The 26,754-nt window shown below is 41.2% G+C and overlaps 1 protein-coding gene across 14 annotated transcripts in view; it reads left to right on the top strand.

The window, feature by feature from the left end:
- Positions 1–2,602: 2,602 nt before the first annotated feature.
- MAP7D3 (MAP7 domain containing 3) overlaps positions 2,603–26,754 on the top strand; it is a 46,991-nt gene continuing 22,839 nt past the window's right edge. For 7 of the 14 annotated variants that reach the window (XM_056359460.1, XM_056359464.1, XM_056359467.1 and 4 more), the window contains exons 1-6: positions 2,603–2,760; positions 16,857–16,958; positions 17,807–17,887; positions 19,298–19,461; positions 22,277–22,391; positions 23,348–23,380. In XM_056359460.1, coding sequence (XP_056215435.1) covers positions 2,757–2,760; positions 16,857–16,958; positions 17,807–17,887; positions 19,298–19,461; positions 22,277–22,391; positions 23,348–23,380 — 499 coding nt within the window. In that variant the 5' untranslated portion in view covers positions 2,603–2,756. Of the gene's footprint in view, positions 2,761–16,856; positions 16,959–17,806; positions 17,888–19,297; positions 19,462–22,276; positions 22,392–23,347; positions 23,381–26,754 lie in introns of those variants that run through there. The other 7 variants (XM_056359465.1, XM_056359470.1, XM_056359471.1 and 4 more) reach the window with 4 other exon arrangements.

Here is a 26,754-nt window from a genome sequence, read left to right on the forward strand (position 1 = left end):
TGCATGACTGAACTGGAAATCCGAGAAACAAGGTTAAACAGGAAATAAGATGGAAGTTACAGTTACAATTGCTGCTGCATTAGCTCAAACATTCCTAAATGGCTCATCATAGAAAAAGATAACACATTTCCACATTGGGACAGATTTTCTCAGCTCAGTTCCTGTGTGTCTAAAGATAAAAGATATGTATATGAAGGAGTATGTATATGTATGGAGAGCAGAATGGGACAATGCTCCACTTCTACCTCAAGAGTCCTTTTATCTCTCATGAATTTGTATGTGCTTGGCCTTTTTATTTTAAGTTTACAGCTTCCACTGTCCCACCATAAATATCCTGAGTGTGCAACACTAGGTTTATTTCCCTTCCTGTAATTTATACCTTCTGCACTGAAGCTTTGCATGTGCAGAATATCAGACACGGTAAATTGCAAGCACTGAGGCCACTTGTATATGTGTCTGTCGAAAGAACAGAAAATACCATTTCATTCGAAAATTAATTTTAGCTGCCCATTCCGTTTGTGAGTGTTGCCTTCAGTAGAGCGATTGCTCCTGTGCCAATTGTCTCATTTCTCTCAAAGGAACAAAAAAATGGATAAATAGACATTGACTCCTTTTATTGCACAGTGTGTTAAGGAAAATCTGTAAGCTAAGGAAAATATTTGTAACCTAATGAAAATTCAGAGGCACCCCAAAACATTCATGAGAATTTTACTTTTGCAGATTCAGAAAAGTACAGCCTTGTAACTACACATTACTTATAGAGCTTGCAAAAACATAAAAATTACATTCTATTAGGCAGTTTGACCATTTTTTTTGTACCACACCTATTGTACATTATGCTGTAGAGAATCAATATAAACCATTTTGGTGATATTTTCTGATAGCTGTTGATGAAAAGAAGATGGAAAAAGACCTGGATATGGAACAAGGAGTCAAGAAAACAGGGCTGGTTTTTTTTGCTGTGCTGCTTTGTTCATGACATAACTAGAGACTTTGATTTCAGTGACTCAGTTTTCTCATCTGTAAAATGAGGATGACATCTGAGTGTCTCCCGGTGGAATGGTGACATTTAATTTCAGCATGTGTATAAAGGACATTGAAATTGCTGCATGACAAGGTATTATTACTACATATTATAAACACAAACTTGGGAAATTTGGCACCGCATGTTTCGGGTTTTTTCACCCTTTAGCTGCCCTTTTGTTTTAAATAATAATAATTGGCATTCTATTAACACTGAGAGGAAACAACAGACAAAGGATTCTCTGTACACACATGCGAAAGTGGGGAAAGCCAATATAACAAACAAGAAACAAAGAACAGGGCAAGTCTGTGGTCTGTTATATTCAAGTTAAAATGGAGTCTTGCTCCGAGTTCTTGTAAAGTTCCTTTTTACTCTTTTGAAACACGACATGATCTTACTGCTACTTTTTTCTGGATTCTTCCCGTTCATGGGATAAATCTTTGGCCTGCTGACAGGTAAACTTTCCATTTATGATTCAGATGGAGTTTTCTGCACAAGGTCCAGCCTACTCTTTAATACGGCCACAGATGCTGTTTTAGCCTCACTCTTCCCAAAGCATAAACCCAGAGGCAAAACGAGAAGAGGCTATTCCAGAATTCATTGATAACCAACTAGACAGCTGACAGATTCAAGTTAACATAGAACAGTATCTGGGAATTCATTCGATGGGGTTTCAGTAAGTTTTTTCCTGACTGGCTGGACCACTTCACCCTTAACCACACTCTTCTTTTGGGAACGCGTACACCAACAGGGGTACTTGAAACACGGGCCTCAGCTCCCAGCCCTGTGGCAAGCCAGCGAGCGCTCCGTTACGCAGGCGTGCAATTCAACTCGTGGATCTGTCTGCTGCTTTCCTGTGAACTGGTGAACCTAAATTTCCACAGGACCGATAAACAGAGAATGGGCTTTACCTTTAGCCCCCGGGCTGCTCAAGCTAGCAGGCTGTCTGCAGCACCCAGCCACATCGGCAGCTCCAGCCCGTGCGAGCGCTGCCTGCGTTCTACCGCTTCAGGCCAATGCGGCGTTCTCTGCAGCAGGGAACTCTGCCGACACACTCTCATCCTCTCCAGGTGAGACGAAATTTTGGGTCAGCATCTGGAAACATAGCCCGCTTTCCCCTCTGCTTCAGCCTCTTTGCTGGAAGGTGAGTTTACAGGCAGATCGTTTGTAATGGCAGGGCAGTGTGGGCAGCTGGCCCAGAGGTGTCCCTCTGATTGCTCCCGATCCGGAGGCCATTCCTCACCATTCACGGTGGGATAAATCTGCAGCTGTGGGGCCATAAATGCCCCGCGGGCCGGTTACTGAGCTGGCCCTGCCGGCCCGGTGCGCAGGCCGCGGCCTGGGGTGCTGCCCCCCCCTCAGGGCCGGGCCCATGGGCCCACTCCCGTGGAGCGCCGGTTCCTAATGGCCTCGACGCCGCTTCCCGCGGCCGCCGCCACCTGCCGCCCCAGGCGGGACCCCTGCGGGGCGGGCCGAGGGGCAGCACCGCAGCTCGGTACGCCCCGGCGCGGCCCCCAAAGCCCCGCCCGGCCCGGCCCGGCCCGGCCCGGCCCTGCCCCGCGGCGGCGCTGGCGGGCGGTGCGGAGCCTGCGCACTGCGCTCCCGCGTCCCCTTCTGCCCGGCCGCCAGTCGCGCGTCCCGGCGCTGAAGATGGCGGAGGGCGGCGGCGGCGCGGCCCCCCCCCTCCTGCTCTTCCTCCTCCTCCTCCTCCTTGAAGGGGCTGCGGGAGCAGATGGGTGAGAGCGGGCAGCGCGGCCCCGGGAGGGGACGGAAAGGTGGTGGGGGAGGGGCGTCTGTCCCGGCGGGGGCCGTCTGGGGACCCCCGTGATGTGGTGGCCCAAGGGCACGGCCCGCCGCTGGGGCCGGGTCGTGTGTGTCCCCCCCCCCCGGTGGCCTTCAGCCCCGCAGTAGCCCGGCCCCTCCCCGGGCGCGGGGCAGCGGCAGCGGGGCGGCGCAGGCCGGCGGGCTTTGTGTCCGGCTGGCGGCGGGCTGAGGAGCGGCTGCCCCCGCGCCGCCCGGCCCCGGCCCCGCTCCCCGGGGCTGTGAGGCGGCCGAGCGCCCCCGCCCCCCCCGGGCGGTAACTGCTGACTTGGGACCTCCGGCAGCTTGTGGCAGCAGCGGGGCGGGATGCGGCACCGCTCCGTGACACCGAGCGGCCGGGTTTCACTCGTTTCTTGACGGTCTCAACTTGTCGGTTCCTCCGGTGGCTCCTGGCGGCTGCTGCCGGTGCCTTGTCCCGGCGATGTGGCCGGTGGCTGCTCTGATTCCCAAGTCGGGGACGCTCTGCGGCATTGATTCCTAATCAGAGATCAGATAATGCCTCAGTCATTTTAATTACTTGGGGTTTTTTTTTAAATCTTTTTTTTTTTTTTTTTTGCCTTTCATTTTTGAACCGGTGTTTTAAGGCTAAAGAAATTCTGCGTTGGTTTTGGCCTTGGGTGTGTTTGTGTGCCTAGTTATAGTTAAGATTCTTAATATCGTACCCTAAAATGAGTATTGTGCATGCATGATGTATGTTCCAAGCATACTTCCATGGCACATCTCCACATCAGCTTTGTGGGTGAGCCATTAGAAAAGGTAAACATTTTCTTATCCCAGACAAAAAATAAATAAGGGAAGGAGAATTGTGGTTTGATCTAAACTAACTAACTTGGACCGAGTACAAAAACTACTCACTTGATTGTTTTCAATGTACCTGGGTAATTAAATAAAGAAGAGTACTGGCAAAAAGTCCTGGATGCACAACTTTCATCTGGCAGTCTTTCTCCTGCAGTGTGCTCTGTGTCAGAAATATTACTTAATTACTTTTTATTTCTCTTTCAAAATTAAGACAACTTAGCGCTCCAGAAGGATAACAATCAGCCAAAAGATAGTGCTTTTCATCTGCACAGACCACATCTATTTGATCCTTATCCTTCCTGCTGGAATTGCCGAATTTTCTTTTGAGTATTGGATGCACTTACGCTGTGGCTCCAAAGTTTTTTCTAAAGAGGGGCACCCACATTTGCTGACAGCTGTCATGACCTAGATTTAGTCCCAGAACCAGAGGTGAAATCTTCCTTGAACCGGGCAGCTCCATCTCCCTTTAGATGTGCACATGTTCTAATATGCATGTCATGTTAAAAAAAAAACAAAACAAAACAAAATACACCAACCAAACACTCAAAAAAAAAAACCAAACCCAACTAGACCCTAGAAAGGCTAGACCATGAATTTTTTTGCCTGAGGGGTTAGAAGTCACTGAACCAGAATCTAAACTTCAGTTTACATAGAATGCATTTCTAGCAGTTACATGCTGGAAGATGAACTCACTGCTAATGTGGATTGAAGCAATGCTGCCTGTGAGTGTTGGGGCCACTGCAGTTCTGCTCCTGACTTCTTGTCAGTAGCACTCCCACGCTCTCTGGGGAAAGCAAATGATGTTTAGAAACCATGCTTGCAATCCGGTGGTCAGCAGTGGAATTTGCAAGATAATTGCTGCTGCATTTGCTGCTTTTGGAGAAGTTGTGAGCAGCAGCAATCGAGACTGATACTGCAGCTGCTTGGAGAACAATGTAGAAAAAAAAAAAAAAAAAAGCAGGAAGAAACTGCACCCCCATGCTACCGTTTGGCAGCTTTGGAGAGGGACATAACTTTCTGCCTTTCTGAGCTCAGTTGGCTGCGTGGAGAGCTGCTCAGTTCCAAAATGCCTGCTAACTAGAATGCTCGCACCCAGTTTCTGCTGGTCTGTGGGCAGTTACGCCCTTCACAGTCTTAATCAATCTGGAGAACAAACATCTGTACAGTACAAAATACGGTGCCGTGCACCTTCAGGCATTTATCAGTGAACTTCTGGTTGAGAATTTCCTGTTTAAGGGCAGTAAATATGAATGAGCAGTGTCTTGCTGAGAAGACACGGCTCTTTCTAGTAGTTTGACTAGGAGCTGTATGTATACCTTCTGTATAGTTACCTTTTGCATAGGTTTCTGTGTGGGTCCTTATTACAGGACGCTGCTGGGTTCCTGTTCTCTGCCTCTGCTCTCTATTACCGGCCTCTTGATACTGGTGTGATCTGTGGCTGATTGGTGCTTGTTAATTATTTTAGGCCTTGAAAGTGTAGAATCTTACAGTGCCACTTCTGTACCATTGTGGTAAGTTTAAAGAGAACATTTTTCTTGCCAATTCAAGCTAGCATTGAGGCAAGGAAAAGGTGTTTCTCTTTCTTTGCGTATCAACTGTAATTAAGACTCTGCAGGCCAAATCATGCCTGCTGTTGAGTTCTGCAATTCCTTTGCAATAATTTTCTGCCCTTACACACTTGTCCTATCTTATTTCCCTTAGGTGCACTACAAAAAGCAGATTTTGCTACTACAACTAGAAGCTAGTTAATGTTTCTGTCAATGATGCATGAACATAACATCAGAAATTAATTGTGACTTGTACACTGTGAAACAGCAGTGCATAAATAGCAGTTGCTTACTCCGTTCTTGTGATCCGTGCTTGCTGCTGTCATCCTTCAGGGATGAAGAGGAATTTTTGCTCCTATTCTAATACCATAAGCACTGCTGAGCTTGTTAAGGTTTGAGAAGAGTGGAATAGTCAGTTACTTGTGGTTTACCCAGTAAGTGAGGTTTTTCTTGAGTCGTATGAATAATCAGAATAAAAATACATATAATTCAAGCAGCTGTAGCCTACATTTATTGTTTTATCTTCATTTTGACTGAAATACTAGAATCTCCTATCCTGTCTTGTAGTATCAGTGGTAGAGAATGTGTATTTGCTTTTGCCGGAGCTCAGCTGCACTGTTGCTAGGATTTTCCCCTAGTGTATTGAATCACTGTTCTGAAGGTTGTTCGAAACAGTACATTAAAATGCTAGATGTATACTTTCCCTTCCAAGACCTACACGATCTTTTGGGAAACCTGTCTCGGGACATGTGAAAAAAATAAAGTGCCTTTTCAAGAAATCTAGCTGCAGGCATAATTCCCATGACCTGCATGGCCAAGCCCAGTTTGGTCAGAAGTTGTCTAATAAAATAACAACTTCATTCTGCCTAATCAGTTGTTTCTCTCTGTATAAGTGACACTGACTTTTCCATCTTGCCTGGAGCACAGTTCCTAGTAACTTCTTTACCAATGTATATACACAGAATTGCAATGAAAATAAGCATCTAATATCTAATAATGAAGCATCGTTGCTCAAGCAAGTAGTCAGGAGCATGTGCCGATTTGTCTGGTCCCTAGGTAATAGTTATAAAACGTAACTTAAGTACACAAGTTTGTACCAACACCTATGGAAGTACTAGAGAGTGCCATGGCAGAGTCTCACCGCAGAAGATAGCGAGTGCTGTCTAGAGAAAATAATTAGTGATTCAGAAGTGTGCATCTATCAGCTGATGAATTGACCTCTGCGTCAGAGCTGCCTGCTGGAAGAGAAAGCATTTACTTTTGCATTTGCCTCTTGAAAACTTGGGGTTTACAGAGTGTTCGTGAGTAGAGGTGGGCTTCAAAACTTGTCTGGGAAGCTGCAAGACCAGGAGACTATTCCTTTGCCAGGTTTCTGATAGCATGCGTGTGCTACAGTAAAAGCATCTTGAGCATTCAGTTGTCCGTCTTGGTGGTTTTTGTACATATGACTGGTACATATTCCATCTGTGGAGCAAAGGTGGCCCAGTGACTGGGGCATTCACCTGGCATTCATGAGGTCTGGCTTCAGTTTCTTGTTTTGTCAGACTCCTAGTAACTTTGGCGAAGGTCTTTAAGATTTTTCTTTTTTCCCTGCATGGAAGTAGTACTATACCGCTTTACAGAGAGAGTGCAAGGTGATAAATGCAAAGAACTGCACAGAAATTGGATTTCACGTAGATCCCAGTGGCGAGAGAGAACATTCCCAAGTCAGGCTGAGAACTTAATTTAATTGTAATGGCTATGAGCCTTAATTTCATTTTCTTCTTGTTCACGGAAATGCAATAGCACAGAGTAGGGGTAATTTCATGCTGATTCATAAAGATGTATGCTATGTATTAGGTGCTTAACATTTTGAAGATTGCTTCCAGTTGTAAGTGGTTTATAAAAAAGGTTTTATTCTAAGTTTAAATTCTTGAGTTTTCTCCAAGTGCATTCAAAAAAAAAATCCTCCTTGCTCTAAAGCAAAAAAAAAAAAAAGGTGCATATACAGCATATTTTTTTACTTTCTTATACAGAATGTTCCATTCTCTACATATGTCTTCATGTGTCAAAATTATAAAAGATAAATTTGGATTCCATGCTTCAGTTCAGATGGAAGCATTAAACAAATAATGATTTGCAAGGATCTTAACTCTAGTGGTGTGAGCACAGAGATACTGTGGCTTGTACTATCCCTAACTGTGTGTAGCCTTAAAATGTGACTAGAATTTTAAGGACTGCTGCTTCTTGTGTTTTTCAAAAAGAAATCAGGAATATTTAAAGTACTGATAGGCTATTGTTAATTTTTAGCTCTTAAAAGTGGTAAGAGAGTTAAGAAAAGCAGCATTGTGTTACTGTGAGACAAACGGAAGAAATACTCTGATTAGTCCTAATTGTAGGGGTGTCAAATGCTGTCGTCTTTAAACTTGATTAAATAATTGGAGATGCTTGCAGTCCTATTGTAAAAGGATACCCTGAAAAATAAAATTCTGAGCGTGCAACTCCAGTGACTTCTGTGGATATGATTGATCAAATGACTGGTCATATTTTAAAAACAGACTGGGGACTTCAAATTCCTGGTCTGCCACAAATAAATTAGCATCGTTTAGCTTCCAATTACGCAGCTTGCAACCAGGTACTTCTTAGTGGATGATATGCTTTGGATGTGTTTGCATGTGCCTGTCCAATAATTAAAACTGTTTTAGATGCTGGCGATTAACTTGTTTGGAGTATGGGATTCATGGAATAAAAATCCAATGTTGCTCAAACTGTTTTCGTTTGAAAGAGAAGCCTCAGCTGCCCGGCATAATGCCTCAGCCACCCACCCTATATGCCTGTGGTGTTCACAGTGTACATAAATGGACACGAGCATTTGCTTTTAAGGAAGGATGGCCTAGTTGCTTGACATTTGTTTTCTTCTAAATTATTTTTATTTTCCAGTCAGTTTGGAACTTCTGCTTTCTAGGTGAAGGATCTGCAGCTGAAGTTGCCTTTGAAGAAGACAGTTACCGCTGTGCTCAGAATACCTCTGTCCTTCCTCATGGTGTTTTTGCCTTCATAATGCCCAGGGAACTTTTAAAATACTGTTTTATAAGTACTTAATTGGCTCTTAATTTACAGACACCCTCCGCTGCTTAAATGCACTGACCTGAATCTTGGGAGGGAGCAAAGATACTGTAGTGGCGTGTGAATTGCCTTCTCTGAGCAAGTGGTTTAAAGCTTCCAAGTGTTAAAATTCCTCTCCCAAGTCTGAGAGGGATTGTCTACAAGAATATAGAAACCCTGTAGAGATCTTTATACTCAAAGAATATAATTCTATAGAACACATTGGTTCATTTGAAAGTTTTATCCTCTGCTTAGTTTTGCCAAGATAATTTCTTAAAGAAGCATGTTTTTGCAGCACAGTATTGATCAATGATACGTAAGTTGCATTCTGGACATTCAAAACCAAGGTCAGTCATCTCCAGAGCAGATCAGTGAGTATCACCTTACTTTCAGATTTCTCTGAAAGACTTTCTGCCACTGGGTAATGAATTAAGCAAAAACATAGTTTCTTTATTGGTCTCATTTGCCCTTTTATCCTGCTTGGTTTTTTTTTTTTTTTACACCCGTTTGTCATTTTTCATTTAGCCATTCTTTAAGCTCTTTGGGGCAGGAACTGATTACTTTCCACTTGCAGTGGGATGCCTCAGAGCTTCTATTATTTTAAATAGTTAAGCATACAATTTTAAGAAAACTTGTAGTTTAATTCCTTTTACTTTTTATACCACTGTGTTCTGCTTTAGATGGTGGTTTGCTGCATTAAACGCCCTGTGGACCTGTCAGTGTCTTAGAGCACTGTTCTGGAGTGATTTGATTTGAATCTGGAGGCTGGTCTCTGAGGGTAAATGCCAGCACAGTCATGCTGCTTCTGAAGCAGAAAGAGTGAATGGGCTCTGAAGTTGCATCAAGTGTAAAAGGCAAAAGCAGTAGTTTTCACTGCTATCATGTAAAGGAGCTATTATCCTTCCATCTGAAGAAAGCTCAAAATGGTGTTTTCACAGGGTTTGTCTCAAGTTTGTTGTGACTTGCAGTGCTAGGCAGTGTTCTTCACTGGCATTGTTTGGGCTGGGTGTATTAAACAATAGCCAGCCTGCAAACGAGAGGACAAAAGCATTTACACAAGAGCATGCTTGGAGCAAGCAAAAGAAACCAAACTGCTCAGAAGGGGGAAAGGAGCGGATAGAAGTTAGCTGATTTCCAGCATTGGGGATAGTACAATATAAAAGAAAGAAATAATGCAACGTGGAACACAGGTGTGAAAGAGGAGAACAGAGTAAAAGTTTATTTTGAAGTTGCTTTTTGCAGTGGCTATGCAGGAGTGTGACCAGCAGTCAGTTTAAGGCAGCCTCCAGAGCTGGAGGAGTAAAGCAGAGAGCACTGATTTCGGTCTGTCCAGCTTTTGCCAGCACTTCAGCTAGAAAAATCATAGGAACTAAACTGCTCCCAGCAGGTAGAAGTGGGACTGCTCTGACATCGGTTAAGCCATTCCAGTGTGAGGGACAAAACATGCACTCCTGAGGCATCGGATTAAAGAAAATTATCTGTGCAGCAGAGTAGTACTCTGTGTTTAAAACTCCGCCACTTTACCTTTTTGGTCCTTCTGTAGCTCTTAAACTAGCATCTGGTTCTGTCAGGTTTGTAGTGTTTAATCTGTATACACCTATATATAAGTATTTAACTTAAGTCACATAACTGCTAAATTTCACAATGAATCCACGTGAAATTATGTAAGGGCATATAAACTGCTTTTATTTTAGTCCAGTGTATTAGGATACTTTGGAATTTCTGCTATGCAGAAACAGGTAAATTACTGATTTCTGTTACACTTGGGAAGGTTCACAAGGGACTTTTAGTCATAGTTTATTGCATCAGCATTGCAGTCAGCATCCAATCTGTCTTTTAAAAAAATCGCTCAAGGTGGATGAAAGCAATTTCTGTTTTGCAGTTGGTGAGAAGAGTTTATAGTTGCCAACCCGCAGGAACTGTGCAGAAACATTCTCTTTACATCTAAAATGCAGCTTTAATGTATTCTGGTGGAGAATTTTACAGATTACACATACCTTAGTTCCTTGCTCTTTCACTGAGAAACACGAGTGCACCAACCTTTCCAAAGCTGGCTTCCCTGTGGCTGTGTCTTACTAAGACTGTGCCTCTAGACAGCAAAGACAAGACAGCAGTGAATGGCTGTTTGCTAAAGAACGTGAATGGGACTGTAAAGCTTGTATATCCTTTATGCAGGAAGCATCAGCTCTGAAGAGAGGTCATTGTGCGGGTGAGCTTGGTAAGCACGATGCAATAAACAGATTAATAACTAATGCCAGGTAGAACAGGGAAGCAATCTGAGTTGCAGAGCTGGGAATGTGTGAATTGGAGAAGTGTCATCTTTGGAGGGCCTTTTTGTACAAATAGTGTTAGCATTATCAAAAGACATGTGAAAGATTGTGTTCTTTTAAAGAAAAGGGTGACAAGTGGGTCATGCAGAATGAAAAACCTTTTCACGTTTCTTTGGTAAGGTAAGGAAGAACCATGGGGAAGAAGAGAGTGGCAAAGGGGAAAGTGAAGGCAACAGAAAGCCAGTAAGTTGGTGAGAGTAGAGAGTCCGCTCTGGTTCATTTCTTTTTTTCAAGTGGTGAATAACATACCTTACTAATAAAGAACCCCAAATTGTGAAGCTGAGTGTTTCCAGAGAAAGGGGTGGATTTAGCTTGTCAGCCCTGTGTACAGAGTACAGGCAGTGCTTCTTACCCACGTTACGATGGCTTCTGCAAGAGTTAGTGGCATCTTTTTCCTCTTCAAGCATTGTGCTGGCAGTTGCTTTTCCCATTAAGTAGAGAAACGTAAGTCTTGGCTGAGCAATGTGAGTAAGGTTAAAATAAGAGAATACAAGTGACAGCAGTAATCAGTAAGACTCCATAGGAGATACGTTCACAGTATGTATCGCTAGCGTTTGGACTAAGGGTGGTACTCGTCTGATATGGCTGTTGGACAACGTTACAGCATCTCTGACTGTAGAAAGTTTTAGAGGCGACTGCCAATTTTTGTAAGGACAAACTTTGATTCCTTGGTCTGTGTCAGTATTATATGCAAGTTTGGCTTAGCTTATGTGCTTCCCCTAGGGAAAAGTGTACAGGGATCAACCCACAAATTAACTAGCAGCCTTCTCTGATTGTGATCAAGGCTGAATGAATACAGTAACATGTCTTTGAGATTGCTTCAGCTGTATCTTTGTAGGTTTCCTTTTAAGAAATAAGTAGTGTTTTGTTAATTATGTGTATAATTTTTTGTAATGTTTCCAGCTCTTAATCTGAGTGTGGATGCTTAAGGATAAGTAAAAACATATTCTTGCAAGTATGTCTCAAATACTTACTTGTGGAGCTGCTAACTCATAGACTACAAAGGAATGCTTCTGTCAAGTGTTTTCCAGTGGGATCGATACTTGTGATGAACTGAAGAAATCATCCTAAACTGCCTTGAACATTGGGAAGAAAACCATGTTATTGTACAGAATTAACTGCAGAAATGGGCTTAAGGGGAGGAAAGCATATAAAGGTAAGAAAATAGGTATCCCGTGCAGGGAATAAGTATAAAACAGAAGTCTGGAATAAGGATAAGACAACAGGAAGTCTTATGGCCTGCTGAAGCTGAGAGACAGCGTGCATTGCTTTCTGGAGATCCGTGTGCTTCCCATCTGGTGACTGCCCAGACAAAACAGGAGAACCATCTGCCTTCCAGCTGGTCCGTCAGAAGGTGCCTACTGGGAGGCTCATGTGTTGCTTGTGGAGCCTGTCAGTCCTTGCAGCCCAAAGATGGGACATCAGGATCACTGGGGGAAGACAGGGAAAAGAGGAATGCACGCAGAGAGGGCTTTTCTGTTCATCATTAGGAACTTTGTTTTGTCTACCAGTTTTTGTGAGGGTGCATCCTTCTTCTGATGTCCTTTGAACAAGGAGTAATGGTGTAAAACCAATACCCAATTTTAAAACATCTAACGTATGATCTTGCATCTGTTGGTCTTAATTAATGAGTGGAAATCAGCTTAAAAGACAGTGTGCAGAAATCTCAAATTTGAGTGCTGACTTCCCTTGACTTTCCTGAAAGCGGGTACAAAAATTATTGAAAGAAAAAGGATCTGAACAGTGTTACTTAAAAGGATTACTGTCTGCTAGAGAAACAGTAGCTGTTTGTAGTGGAGCAAGATTAAAATGGTATCTTGCAGATTTGACCTGGTTTGCTATAGAATCAGTTGTTTTTCTGTGAAGTTCACTTTTAGTTTATGGATTGCTTGTTGGCTTCTTGTTACCTGCTTTAAGCATTTATGAAAACACTTTGATTCATAACAATGCTTAACATTCAGGAGACCTCCTAACTTTTGTTTCAAAGGCTTGGTCTGGGATTTGTTTGTTTGTTTGCTTTGCATAATGAGTCATTAAATCTGAAGAACCAGAAGGATTGCTGTGAAAGTTGGCACATTCTGATCTCCCACCCGGGAAGGGAAGAGTGAGCAGGGCAGCATCTGACTGGGTCTCGGGTACCAGGAGAGGATGGAAGCCCTAAACCTCGCTAGGTAAAGGGATGGAGCTGGTTCACTCCCTAATGAGGTTTACTAAGAACAGCAACTGTATGAGTCCTTGGATAGTCTGGGCAGGGGCCAAGGGTATTAACTCGGTGCAAGGATTGAAATAGAAATCAAGTTTTATTTTTAGCAGCAGTCTCTTCAGGGCATATTGGAAACCTGATCGGTGAAGGGAAGTACCGTCATGCTCAGTACAAGGGAGGCACCTCTGTACCTGCGCCGTTAGCGTGATCGTGAGCTGGAAGGTGAAGCTGGGAGAGTTGCCTTTATCTGGCATGTTGCTTCCCACCTGGTGCTTGCCGTGGTTTGGTTTATCCGTGATATGCTTGGGCAGGCGCATAGTGCTAAATGGTGAGGAGGGTGCAGAAGGAGAATGGCTTCCCAAATTACCTGTCCATTTTATGTTCCAAATAGCCCTATTTTATTATGCATGAACACAGATATTATTGGCCACATGTGTCGCTTGTACTTTTACTAATTTTAGCTGAAATATTTAAGGTAGTCTACTGTAAAACAAGCACAGACATTATGCTGATCACAAATTAATAGTTGTGAAGGCCTTTAGTGACTACAGTGGGAGGGGAAGCTCAGAAATGAGAATTAATTTGCCTCTAAGAGGATTTTTTTTTTCTCCGGGAAGCGGGCTGAATGTGTCTGTGAAGACACCCCCCAGTAATGCAGCACGTGACACAGGCTGTAGTGAAATGGTTGTTAACTGGTTTCCTGTTCTTGGGTATCCTGATTAATTACAGAAGTATTAGGCTTATTTTACAGAGATAGTTAGAGTTTGTGGGAAATTCTTTTCAGTGAAGCTTTTCTCCATAGCAGACTACTACATTCGTTATGGAAGACTAGGCAAAAAAATGACAGGCGTCTGTGCCAAATAATATTTAAATGTATTAGAAATTAAGATTTCTTTTATCATACTAGGGCAAAATAAAATTGTATTTTTTTAAAGGTTGCAGGGTAGGATAGTATGCAATTAATTTTCTCTTACTGAGGTAGAATGTGGATTTTGAAAGTTACAGTTTCATACTGTAAATTTACCGTAAAATTGACAAGGGCTGTAAAACCTGTCTGTTGACCTGAGACTGGGTGAAATTGAGCTCACGCATCTTGGGGATGCATGTCATGTGATGGCTGTGTCCCTTTTAATAGCCTTTTGTTCAAATCCCCCGTTCACCTTAAATGTAATAATGGCTTTAAACTGAGAGCGGGTAGACTTAGATTAGATATTGGGAAGAAATTCTTCCCTGTGAGGGTGGTGAGGCGCTGGCGCAGGCTGCCCAGAGCAGCTGTGGATGCCCCATCCCTGGCAGGGCTCAAGGCCAGGCTGGACGGGGCTGGGGGCAACCTGGGCTGGGGGGAGGGGGCCCTGCCCATGGCGGGGGTTGGAGCTGGGTGGTCTTTAAGGTCCCTTCCAACCCAAACCATTCTATGATTCTGTGAATTTTAGCTTCCTGTTAGTTAAATGGATTGCTTTTCTGTAACACAGAAATGCATTCCTAATACCTTTAAATCTGCTACTTTCAAATTTGTAAGCATGTTGTTTCTATGCAAATAATGAAGTCTTGAAGCACTGAACATAAATATTTTTAAGTGACGTACAAAAAAAGCCCCTGATGTGTAAAATCCTTCGGCTAAGTATTTCTGGACTTTTTTCATCTCTGTGTCCTTTGCAAACTGTACTGTTTCTGTAACCCACTTTCCTGTTCTATAGAAACTCAAGTAATTTTTTGCAACTTTAATTAATTAGGATGAACTAATTGCTTTGCAGATATGACACATTTTTTAAATGAGTGCCTTCTAATCATGAACATTACTCAAGTGTTTGTTTATTTTTTTAAATGAATAAATACATAATCCCCTACATGCATTGTGACTGGTTTGTTAAGCAAGATTCTGATGATAATATTTCTGCAAGTAAAATAAGATGATTATTCTGCCAGTTTAAATTGCAGTTTGCTTCTTACTATAACTTGGTTACAGAAACTTCGATGTTTCAGCTTTGAGAGCCGAGGCAAAATTCCAGTGTTTGGTCTTAACTAAACCTGGTGTAGGCGTAGGGTGAATTTATTCTGTTGGGCTCATTTCCCAGCTGCGCTGGGATGGATTGGCTCGGTCTGCCTGTGTGCCCGCTGTCTCTCCTCCCTTGCTGATGGAGACTGAAGAAAAGATGCAGCTGGGTTTCTGTATTTGTCTTAACTTGAAATGATACCTGAAGAAGCTTATGTTCTTTCAGCCTTTGTGATCCACAGAGGTGTCGTTGGATATAAATGCGCTGGTTCTATATTCTTCCTCTTGGAAAAACTTGCAATAGACGGGTTTTCCTCAGGCTGTTTCAACATCTAATTGTGTTGAGAATACATAATTTTGTTGTTCTCCACTTCATGAATTTTTGGGCTAGATTCCCATCCACATGACATGCAGCGGTGTACAAAATCAGGTTTTTGACTGACTTTTGGTCTACATAGTGAAATTACAGTGAGCCCTTTTTTAGCTGTTCTCTTTACCAATTGGTAATCTTACCGTGTCGCGGTATATCTGGTCTCTGACTTGTTTGAAAAGAGCCTCAGAGATGTATGGGATGGAACTGAGGAAGACTTTTGTTTGGTGCTGCAATGAAAAATTAATTCAAGACATGGCAACAGCTGCGGGTGACAATTTAGACTTGCTGAATAAGTATTGTAATCGGCATTTATCACTGACATCACATGGGATTAAACACTTTGAGGTGATTGTTCTTGGGCACAGCCTTAGGGAGGGTTATTACCATGACACAACTAGTTGTCATGGCAATGCATGGAGAAGAGGGAGACTCTTCCTTCCTCCTTTGCATTCTGCACTACTCTATTAAAGGGAAGCCTGAGATCATTGGCAAAGCTGTCATAGTCTTTTTTTAAATGCAACACCAAATTCTGCTATTCGTCCTTTGCGTTATGGTTGAAATCACAGCATGTTATGCATTAATGTTATGCATTACTTCTGTGGATTGCCTTTATGTTTAAAAGAGGCGTCGACTTCTGCTTTCTTATATTTGCTTGATTGTGTGGTGTGTTCTCTTGCTTCCCCTGAAGTTGGGTGTTTCTGGAAGAACCAAGTTTATCATCCCGTATCTGTCAACCAAGGTGAGAAAAAGGTGTCACTGCTGTATAAGGACGCTCCTGTTCAAAGCTGTGCAGGAAAATGGGCTAATACTGTCTTACAGGTTGCCCTCCCTGCTTTTCCTGTAAGGCTTCACCTTCACACCCTAAAAGGTGATTAGTTAAAGTGAAAGTTGATACAGAAATAAAGAAAATCTGTGGAAAGTGATACAGTAAATTAGTTTCCTGACGACTTAATGGGTTTCTTATTTAGTGAAATTAATATTGCTAGCATTTCGTTTCTGTATGATTAACTGGGAGTCGTAGCCCTGCCACTCACTGTGCTCACCTTGGTGAAACTAGAGTAAGGTGAATGGGTCTCTGCACAAGTGCTCAAATTACTGTTTTAGAATCCAATTTATAATTAAAATTTATTTTTGAAGATCCAGTTTTAGAAGTACATTGTAAGCATCCCTTAATGGTTTACTTTATGCAGCTAATCCACTTTCTGTTTCATGTCCTGAACTAATGAAAGGTCTTCATAAACCTTTCCTTGCTTGGGTCTCACCAGAGTATGACTCTACTGGTGCTGATCAGCTGTTACATATATGTGTTCAGCCCACAAATAGCATATGCTGGCAAAGAGTTTTTATTATTAAGTGTAAGTCAGACTCATAATTTTGCTAAATGTTGTTTTTCCTTCTTAGAAAAGTTGTTGAAGTTCTATTTGTTTGGAACTCTATGGTCCTTTACCACACATTTTAAAACATAAGGTTTTGTAACTGTTGTTTTCACAGAGAAAAGTTGTGCCAGGTTTGAAGTCTCATTCAATGAGTTTGCTTTTTTTTTCTTGCAAGTTGAGCAGTCCCAAGTTAGTTATTCAATAAAAGTATCTGCAACCTCGGATAGAATTTTATGTGTTTATTTGAAGGATTGGTTAAGTCTTGGTTGTAGAGATTTTCTTAATATGGTACCATTCTTTCTCACAGTTGCTGCAGCCCAAGCCATAGCAGAAGAAAGAAGAAGCCAAAGTGGTGTTAGCCCTATTGCAGTCCAGACCTCAATAAATATAAAGACAGCAACTAAACCAGGTATAATTATTGGTCACTGTTGTTAATGAAGTGCCAGGTTCACAAGGGAGAGTTAGTAGGGAATGAATAAAACGGCTTTTAAAAAGAAGTTTGATGCTCTTTTTTTGCAGGAAGCATCAGTGTGTAAAGCACCTGGTAGATGGTTTGTAGATTCATTGAAGGTCTGGTTTTGATGACAGACTTTTTCTTTTGACTTGCTCAGAGTTCAGTTCATAAAATTGTCTGTATTTTCAGCAGGGGTTTTGTTCTGGTTTTTGAGGGGGGGGGTTGTGCTCTGGTCAGGTTATCAGTCAGTTCACTTCTTGCTGAAATTCAAGTTTTTATACCTGCAAGGACTTAAGCAGTCTTGGTTCTGCTTAGCCTGCAAACTACCTATCCTGCGGTGCTTTGAATTTGTCATGACAGGTGGACTATCTGTTCTCAGATTGAGTTTTCCTAGATTCCTGTAATTCTTGATCATAGAAATGAATATGTACAAGAATGAGGATCAGAGCTGAATTTGGAATAAATGTATGTTCTCACACATCTGACTTCTGGTCAGGCTTGCTTTTGACTGTGCATGTTGGGCCTTTTAAAATTGTGTCTGCTTTCTGCCACACCTACGAAAAATAGTGAACTGGTTGTTGTGAGGGAATGGGAAGGGGCAGGAAGGAAGGAGGGTATTCAGCTTCCTAGGAATTTTTCAGATGATGCCTTTAATCTCTATATAGGTTGTGCAGTGCTTTGGTGGTATGTGTGTATCTCAGGAGGTTCTGTTATCCTTTTGATACTAAAGACTTTTGACTTTTAAATTTGAACATTCAAAATAACTGATGATTATGTGTCTTCAATTTTTTTTCTTTTGACAGTGATAGATGGTTCCACTCTAAGAACAGAAGAAAGACAAAGACTGGCCAGGGAGCGCAGAGAAGAGCGGGAAAAGCAACATGGTATTTTCATGTTTCATTTAAAATATAATTTCCTAAAATGTTTGTGATAAGGGAATAACTTATTTTCTTACTCCTTTTGTTCAGTCATTGGGGCTTTTTCAGCTTCCTGAGGACCAGAGACAAGGTCTGCTCTTGGTCTCGCATCAGTGACTGTCTGCGAACCTGAATGGAGAAGGATTAGATTTGAATTCCAGAGATTTTGGGCTTCTTGAAGCTGTATGTCACTTTTGACCTTCCATTTCTTAGTGACCACCAAGCGAATTTAGCCAGTTTCTTACTGAATACCTTAATGAGAACACTGCTGAGAGTAAAAGTTTTAGCTTAGAACTGGTTCCCTGAAGACTGATGTTTGGGGAATGCTGATTCAGAGAAAACGGAAAAAGATTTAGCTAGTTGAATGGCTTGATTGCCTTGAACACTGCTTCCCTTGTTTCCTAGCGCACTGAAATGACTCCTGGATTGAAGTGTCAGCAGTATGCACTTTATCCTAGCAAAGAATCTGGGACCCAGAGAAGAGCGTAAAACTCTTGCCCAGCTTTATGCTGCTTGTGACGTGGATCTGTGCAGCAAGAGAGGAGAGAGTCACAGTATGCCCTGCAGTCCTGTTTCTTGTCTCCCAGCTTGTAAGGAGCACTGTCTCTCTGGCCTGTGTGTTTGTTAATAGAAAAGCACAGACACACAGCAGTGGGAATGATTGTGTTATCCTGACATGGAGAGAGGAAAGGACTAGAACGCGTATAAACTCAGAAGTGGTTTGGGGACCTTATATATGTAGTAGATACTGCCTGTTCATTTCTGGTGTAATTATCTGGTCTCTTGGTTCATTTTATCTGTCTACCCATGGAAAATACTTCTGTGTATACAACCACGAGCTTTTTTTCACAGGACTTGAAGCTTCCTCTTAAACCGCGCACAGCTGTTCCTAGGTGGAGGCTGTGGAGAATAGTGACATAACAATTACGAACTCAAAAGCAGTAACTGTGGGGTTTTCCCATCTTGTCACTCAGTGCTTTAAATCTTTTCATTGTATCTTGTTCCAAAAAAATTAAAATCGCAGCATAGAAAATTCTGTCTTGTGACACTCAACTTACTACTTGCTTATAAAAACTTGGCTATTATGATGGCAAGAAAAGTATGTGCCTAACATAGGGTATATGCATATCCTGACATTGCTGTCTAGACAGTAAAGTCTGATGGCAGGAAAGGTTCTAATTCCAGCCTAACCTGAGGACAGAATTAAAGACTCCTCTGTCGTCAAGTGCAGCATCATCCAGCTCTGCAGGCTAATCTTGCTGTATCTTTCAGCTTTGAGTGGTGGGAATTCTGCTTGGTAGTCTCTTTCCTGTAAGTTGCATTGTCATGTCAATGAATAGTTAAGTTTGATTTTAATTTTTTCCTAAAAATTTACAGCTGCCAAAGAGACACAAATCCTTGAAAAGGAGAGAAAAGCAAAACTCCAATATGAAAAACAGTTAGAAGAAAGGCAGAGAAAGCTAAAAGAACAGAAGCAGAAAGAGGAACAACGGAGGGCAGCAGTAGAAGAAAAGAGAAAACAAAAAACAGAGGAGGAAAAGGTACTACATATCTAAGTTCTGCAGTTTTAAAGAAATTCCTACATTGTTTTCCTACGTTACCATGCTCTGAAGTGCTGTGAAATAGAAAGTTACAGAAGTGGTAAACGTATTGGAACATAAAAATATTTTCCACATCTCTACAGTGGGCTATATAGACACATGTCCTCCTTCCTCACCCCAGGCCTAGCTTTAGCTATACCCAAGGCACTCAGGACTTCAGGAGCTGTGGCTGTTGCTTGGCTACTGGTTGTTTTTCATATGAGCAAAGACCTCACCCCATATTCCTACATTTCTAGATTTCTTTTGGTGCACTTTGTAGATTCTGTTTGTAAACCAGCATGGGTAGCAGGTGTTAGAGTTTTCTTATTTCTGTGTTTTGCTTACTGAGAGCCCCACGGTGGCCTAAGAGGCTCGTGTTCTTTCAGTTCTTCAAAATTACGATTTGTTACTCTGTGTTGAGCAGTTGATAATGTTATCTGTGTAGTTAACCATTTGCTGCTTTGAACTGTGTATTGACTGATTTCACTTGATTCTTTGCCTTTGCTTTGGTTGCACATGGACCAGCAGAGCAGATTTTGAGTTACGGAGCTCATTGCAAATTGATAGAAGCTGAAAGTAGAAATAAATACATGAAGTTCTGCCATCCCTTGTGAAGAGTAAGTCTGTTAGTGCATATTAAATGTGATGCACGTTCTGAAAGGGTACATTTCCAGGGTGTCAGCAGTAAAGGTATGGCATGCACTGGGCTTCCATAAGGTAGTTGTAAGAACTTGCTGTGGGTCATTGTTGAAGAGCCTGCCTGGCGGACTGTTCCGTTGTAGTCCAGCCATTGTTACATTCTCCTAGCAATACATCTTTTTTTACCCTTTTTGACTGGCAGTATTGTACACTGGTGTTTGGTTATCTTTAATCAGCTTCTGGGTGTGTTCAGATTGATATTCCATTTGAACTTCATGGAATAGTTTACATTGCTGGAGAACAAGCAGAAATGTTTGGGTGGGCCTTGACTGCAGTCCAGTGCAGTATCATCTCTTTAAGCAACTACTTGAAGCAAAAAGTGTCCCTTATGCTTCAAGAGGTGTTACCCCAAGCCTGTAGTACATTTATTCGTGTAATTTTCAGGATGGTGGATATGTTCAAAGTGGCCACTGGAATGAATAATCAAGGAATACAAAGACTAGCCAATGACTGGCTGGTGTTAACCTTGTCTTTTATTTGGTCCCTGGAGGAAGGTGACCTTGTACGTTGAGAATTACATACGAAGAATCCAGCAAGTGGAAAAATAGCGTGCATTTGACCTGTAAACTTTGTTTTCAACCAGAAGGTGAAAACAGATCGTGACTTTGATACTCTGACATTAGAAGATCATTGCTTTTAAAGAAACTAGGGCAATATTTGCCAGCAAGATACCACCTACAGTTGTAAATTTAGTAGTGCATCAAAAAATACATAGCCTCCAACATTCTTGTTTAGTACTTCAGCCAAGTCTTCCTTGGATAAAGTAGAAGCAGCAGCACAATAGCAAATAACATGGAAAAAGTAGTTCACTACCTAAGAATCTTGAAGACAGCTAGCTGTGGCTAAGATTGAGACATCTGTCTTCTCACAGTTACTCTTATTCTGTACAGCTGTGCAACTTTGTATGTTGCTATCTTGAGCTGATAACTCATGTTCCGTTGTTTGTAAAGTGAAGCTTGTGTCTTTAACTATGACTTTGAAGAATTGCCGTACTGCAGATACCTCTGTGGAAATAGCATCTACAGATGACATAATGTCTGGGTACTTCGGCACCTTAGGTAAACTCTAGTTCAGGGTTCCTTAACAGAGGGGAAACTAGGCTTTATATTACAAACAGAAAATTATTTTTTTTTTGTCAGTGAACAGAATCATTCCTGCAAAGTTTACTTTGTCTGTTATACACTACAATTGTTTTAGTTTGTGTTGTGAAATGGTGTTGAAAGAAGGTGAAAGTCTTGTGTCCTCAAGAGGGAGAAATGTTTGGATAATGAGTCCCCTTGGCATCTTACTGCAATGTATCAGCAGTAAATACTGCTTCAAAAGATCACTTGGGATACAACTGTTCCAGGAGAGAAATTTGTTGTTGACATGTGGAACCTGGCTGAGAAGAAACAGTCTAGTGTGGTTGCAGTTCATCTTCATGCACAAGAGAGAGGGATCCCCCATTAGTAGTTACTAGTCCTGGAGACAGTAGTGAAAGCTTCTTTCAGTCCTCTTTGTCCTGTCAGCAGTGGTTGCTGAGGTCTGGACTTGGTTGGTCTTTTTTGTAGTTTTGCCTTCATGTCTTGCTATTTCTGCTTTCATCATATCTCTGTTAATGCCAGTATCTGTTAAGACTTGGGTCAGTGTTTGCATAGTTCTCTGAAAATACAAATAACCTTATACTTGGTATGTTATAATGGAGAATTTTTATCACCTTTTAGAAATAACTTCAGAATATAAGTAGTTTAAAGAGTGAGAAATTAGTTTTGCTCAGATTGGCATTCATCCCTATTTAGAAAATAAGTAGTGATGTTTGCTGAATAGGAAATCTGTTTGGTGGCTATTTTAAGTAAAGAGTAGAATAGATAATCTGTGCTTTAGCTCAACCTAATCATGTTTGCAGTGTTTTGAAACCATTAATTGTTCTTAACATTCCTTGCATAATAGTTTTTGTACCAAACACTTGTTATCAGGCAGTATAGGTAAACCAGATTTTAAATCATACTGGGAGAAAAAAAAAAATTGCATATTTTTGTCTTCTGGCATAGCTGTGCTTTATAGTTATAAGCTTCATAGGGATGTTGTTTGATGATAGGAGCGATATGAAGCAGTTATGCATCGTACCTTGGAACGGAATCAGCGACTGGAAACACGACAGAAGAGATGGTCGTGGGGAGGATCGGTAACTCCAGATTCAGAGAGCAAAACAGGTAAGTAGCACCTTTTCTAGCGTGGCTAAAATCACAGCATATTATGTGTGAACACTGGCAGGTGCAGCGCTATTCCTAGGGACCTGGGCATGCTTTCCTATCTTGGATCTTATAACAGGATCTACAGGTAGCTCGTGAGGAAAGAGTCATATCCATACTTGCCCTGAAATGCTGCTCAGAGCTATTTTTAACTTTGGGAAGAGCTACAGAGAAGCCACAAGGGAAATGCAGCACCTGGCAGCATTGCATTGCCAGCCCCAAACCATCAGATAAAGGGAATCGTAATGCAGAATGTTAAAATAATTGAGTCCTTCAAATGCAGTGCATGTAATGGTGTGCTAGGACTGATGATAAACAGAACAAAAAAAACCTGTTGTACTGTAATGCTACATCTAAAAGATTTTAAACACAGCCTTAGAGTTACAGAATGCTAACTGATTATTTGAACAACCAGTAAGGAGATGCGGTGGGTAGTGTCTGAGCTTCTTGGAGGACAGGTTCTATTCTGGATTAGGTGATGCATTTTTAACACTGTTCAATTTGAGCACAGATTTTTTTTTTGTATTTCACACAATTAACTGTTCCTGCTTGTAAACATTCTGAAATCAGAGCAGCAAATCAGGATTGTAATGGAAGGGATCGTTCCATGCACTACCTAACTGGAAAACACACCCCACCCCCAATAAGTAACTTAACATAAGTTATTGTCCAGAAATGAAATAAAACAAAAAATGCTTCAAGTCAGCCTATCTTCTTAATTGGTGGAATTGTACTGAATGTGATTTAGTAGTCTTCTGTCAGCTTAGTGTGGACTTTTTAGTGTTTGTTTATAACATGTTTGAAAGTGCTTTGATATAAATTATTGTTACGATACCCAGCTTCCCCATTTTTTGGTTAACTTGCATTGTTTGCTATTTGACCTTGTGACTTAGCTTACAAACCTTCTTCTTCTACAGAACAACAGACTGCAGATGAAGGTGGATCTGGTGGTATTGATTTCTAAAATGTCCTTTTTCTGTTTTACACTCACTACTAACCTTTTAAACTTGAGCTCTTGTTTCTCTGAAACTAAGGAAAACCATCTTCTTATAGATCTTTTCCTGGATCTTGGCCAGCCGTGCAACAAATGTGATCCCTAAGTAGAAAGCAGCCCCCCTATGTTTTTAACTATCCCTCCCAGCTAATTAAACTACAGCTTAAGTTGTGGCATCCTGAGGGAATTTTCAGGGAAAGGATATGTGCCTTTGGGTTTTTAAAGATGAGTGGATACAGCATGGGGGAGGAGAATAGAAATTCTTAGTGGCATTTATTTGAATATAAATTAGTTCAGTAGTCTTAAGCTTTTTTTTTCTTTTTTTCTTTTTTTTTTTTAGGGAAATTTCAAACCCTTTCATTGTTTCCTAATTTGCAAAAAGTACATGGCAGGGTTTGGTCTGTTTTCTTTTTGCTTTATTTTACCAGCAATTGAAGTAACATTTGCAAAATAAATGATATTTTGCTGAAACTGTGTGAAAAGGAATGAATGCTTTGTTCAGTTTGATACTTTTTCCATGAAGAGTTTTGCAAAATCAGATCTGTCCAATTATCTAAACATAATTCTATGTATTAAATGTGTTTTCATTGGATTTCTGGCACTTCTCAGTGCACAGACTGAGCCATTCATATAAATGCTTTGGATCACTGGTATATTTGTCAAGGCTACATGGTTAATAAGCAAAATTATTTCTTGTAGCTGGTTTAAGATGATAGCTCTCAGCTGAGGCCTCGCTAAATCTGAATTCTAAAAATCTGTGCATGCTCACAGCGTTACTAATTCAATACAGCTGTCTCGTAATGCTGACAATATGAGACTTGAAAATGCAATGAAAGTCTGACTGAGTATGATTTAACTGCTGTGGCTTATTCTGGCAACACAGCAAAAGCATATGTATTTTATTTAACTTCTCTCTACCCTTCCTCTGCACAGCATGAATCCCTAATTTTCTCCAAAATTAGCCAGTTTGACTGGATTGGTTTACCTGTTTAACATGTGTTCCTTGGATACATATATAAATCCAATTACTGTATTGCACTTTACCGAATGTCATTTAACCTTGAAATGAGGAAATCACATTTGCCTTGCACGTTTAGGAAAGCACTATTTTTTTCTCCTCCATTGTTTTCTACCTTAATTTTAAAGCTAAACTTAATAACAAACGAAAAAAACGTGCTTTGCTCTCTCCTCCAGTCTTGTCTGTACTTCTGATCTAGAGGAAGATTTTCAGTGCTGGTGAAACACATAAAAAATGAAGTGTCTTCCAAAAAACATCTCCCAATGTAATAATACATGCTTAAGCTATACCTTATGCATCATACAGTAACGAGGAGGAGCAGATAAGTTCGGCTACAGTAGATCAATTTGGAGAACTTGGCACCACTTTTGAAACAAGTGACTGGAGATAAACAGATAATGCAGTGTTTGACTAGGACATTTGTGCATCCACTCTGTTTTAAATTTGTGTTTTGATTTGATGTTGAGGTTTCACATGTATAGCTGTTTACCTGGGGTGGATAATGTGAAATCATAATTGGATTTACGCTTGTTGTATTTATTCCTGTTTCAGGATCATTCCTGGCCTTTTACCTTTCCGGGAGCTCCTCACTTAATTGTTACTTAAAATCTACCCAAACCATATAGGATGCCTAAGTCCAGCTGGCTTTCTAAAAAATCCATATTTGGACCCTTTCACCTTACGTTTACATAATTGCTGGAAAGACAATGATTACCTGTTTTTTAATACTCTGGAAAATGACAGCCTGTGAGCTTTATGTCATCATAGCTGAGTAGTGCATCTTGTCAAACAACATACCTAGAGCAAGTTTCAATAGAAATTACTATTTTTTTATCATCAGTTTCTGTGGCAGATCTGGGTTTAAAGGCTCAGTTTCTTGAAATGAAAACCATTGGAGGAACAGATTTCACATACTCTTTACATTACTTTAGGACTAAAGGCTTTCTCGTCTATTGTATTGCTGTGCAAAAAAAATAGAAAATCAGCTATGTTCTTCCATGAACTGACTGTGTCAACAGTAATATTTAGGAACATTGACTGGTAAAGCAGCATTTGTGGGTGATAGAGGTAGTGTGCTCTGGAAAGGGACCCCCCTGTAATTGAACATTTCACTAAGCATCAGCCATTCTGTATTCTGTGCAGAATGTGATTCACTGAGACTGCAGCAAGTACCCCGCTGATGGCCTGAAAGTTAAAAATTGATGAAAGCCCTAGAGTCAAGTGTTACATTAATGACATTGCTGTCGGTGCTAAGATGAAACGTGCAGGGTGTGGGTCTGCCAAAAGAAATGGCAAGGCTGTGTAATAAAGCATCCTTGAGGACAGTCCTTGTAAATGAGGGAGGTTTAGTGATGACTGCTAAGCAAAACTAGATGTTCAGGTGCAACTGTAGTGGAGACATGTGCTATTAGAATAGAAATTGGGCTGCCAGAGTCTCTCCTTTCTAAATAAAGAGCTTTGTTGTCCTAGTAGAAATTTGGAAGGGAGTGAGAGATGGATAATCTCATTTTATTTAGCCTAATTTTGTCCAACCTCTGATAGGCGGTGCTGCAGCACCCTCTCTCAGTGAAACTCTGAGAAGCTAAGATTTAGAACTGTTATGTCTCATAATGATTTTCTTAAGATACTGAGTTTCCCGGCTCCTTACCCAATTGCAAGCCTTGCTGCATGGCAATTATATGCTTTCTTTGGCTTTGCTGCTACAGTGTGCTTTCCCCCTTCCATTAAAAAAAAATACAAATGTTTGGTATCACATGGGATTTCGCTGTATGCTTCTTCCACTTCAGATCACTTGATTTGTATGTAAGTGTTCAAAACTTTCCCCAAAAGAAGATATTTGAAGTATTTTTTCAAAAGATACTTTGTAAATACCTATATAACTGGACTAACTTATTCAAGAATATCCTGCCTGTCTTCTAGAGGTTTTTTTCCTAGTGAATTGTCCAGACCTTCAAAGTTTGCAGAAGCTATTCTGTGGGTGAGATATGGAAAAAGTTGGAGGCCATTTGATTGTATATCTGCAAATTTATTGATCAAAAAAGCATTGATGTCTTAAGATCTTATGCAATTAATACAAACTGAAGTTTTCTGGAACAAGAAAACTCACATATCAGTATGAATACCCTTTACCAATTCGATTTTTTTTCTGTCAAGACATCAGTTGAGATATTAGGTCATGCCCTCACCACTGCCCACTGAAAAAGAGACGTTTGTTGGGTTTTTTTGTCTGAACAGTCATGTTTAGCCTGTACTTTCTTCTTTTTTGAGTCTTGTAGAAGTTTCTTTACTGAACAGCATAGCCCACCTGCAGA

This window comes from Falco biarmicus, chromosome 14 (genome assembly GCF_023638135.1).
Source record: "Falco biarmicus isolate bFalBia1 chromosome 14, bFalBia1.pri, whole genome shotgun sequence".
Taxonomy (NCBI): Eukaryota; Metazoa; Chordata; class Aves; order Falconiformes; family Falconidae; genus Falco; species Falco biarmicus.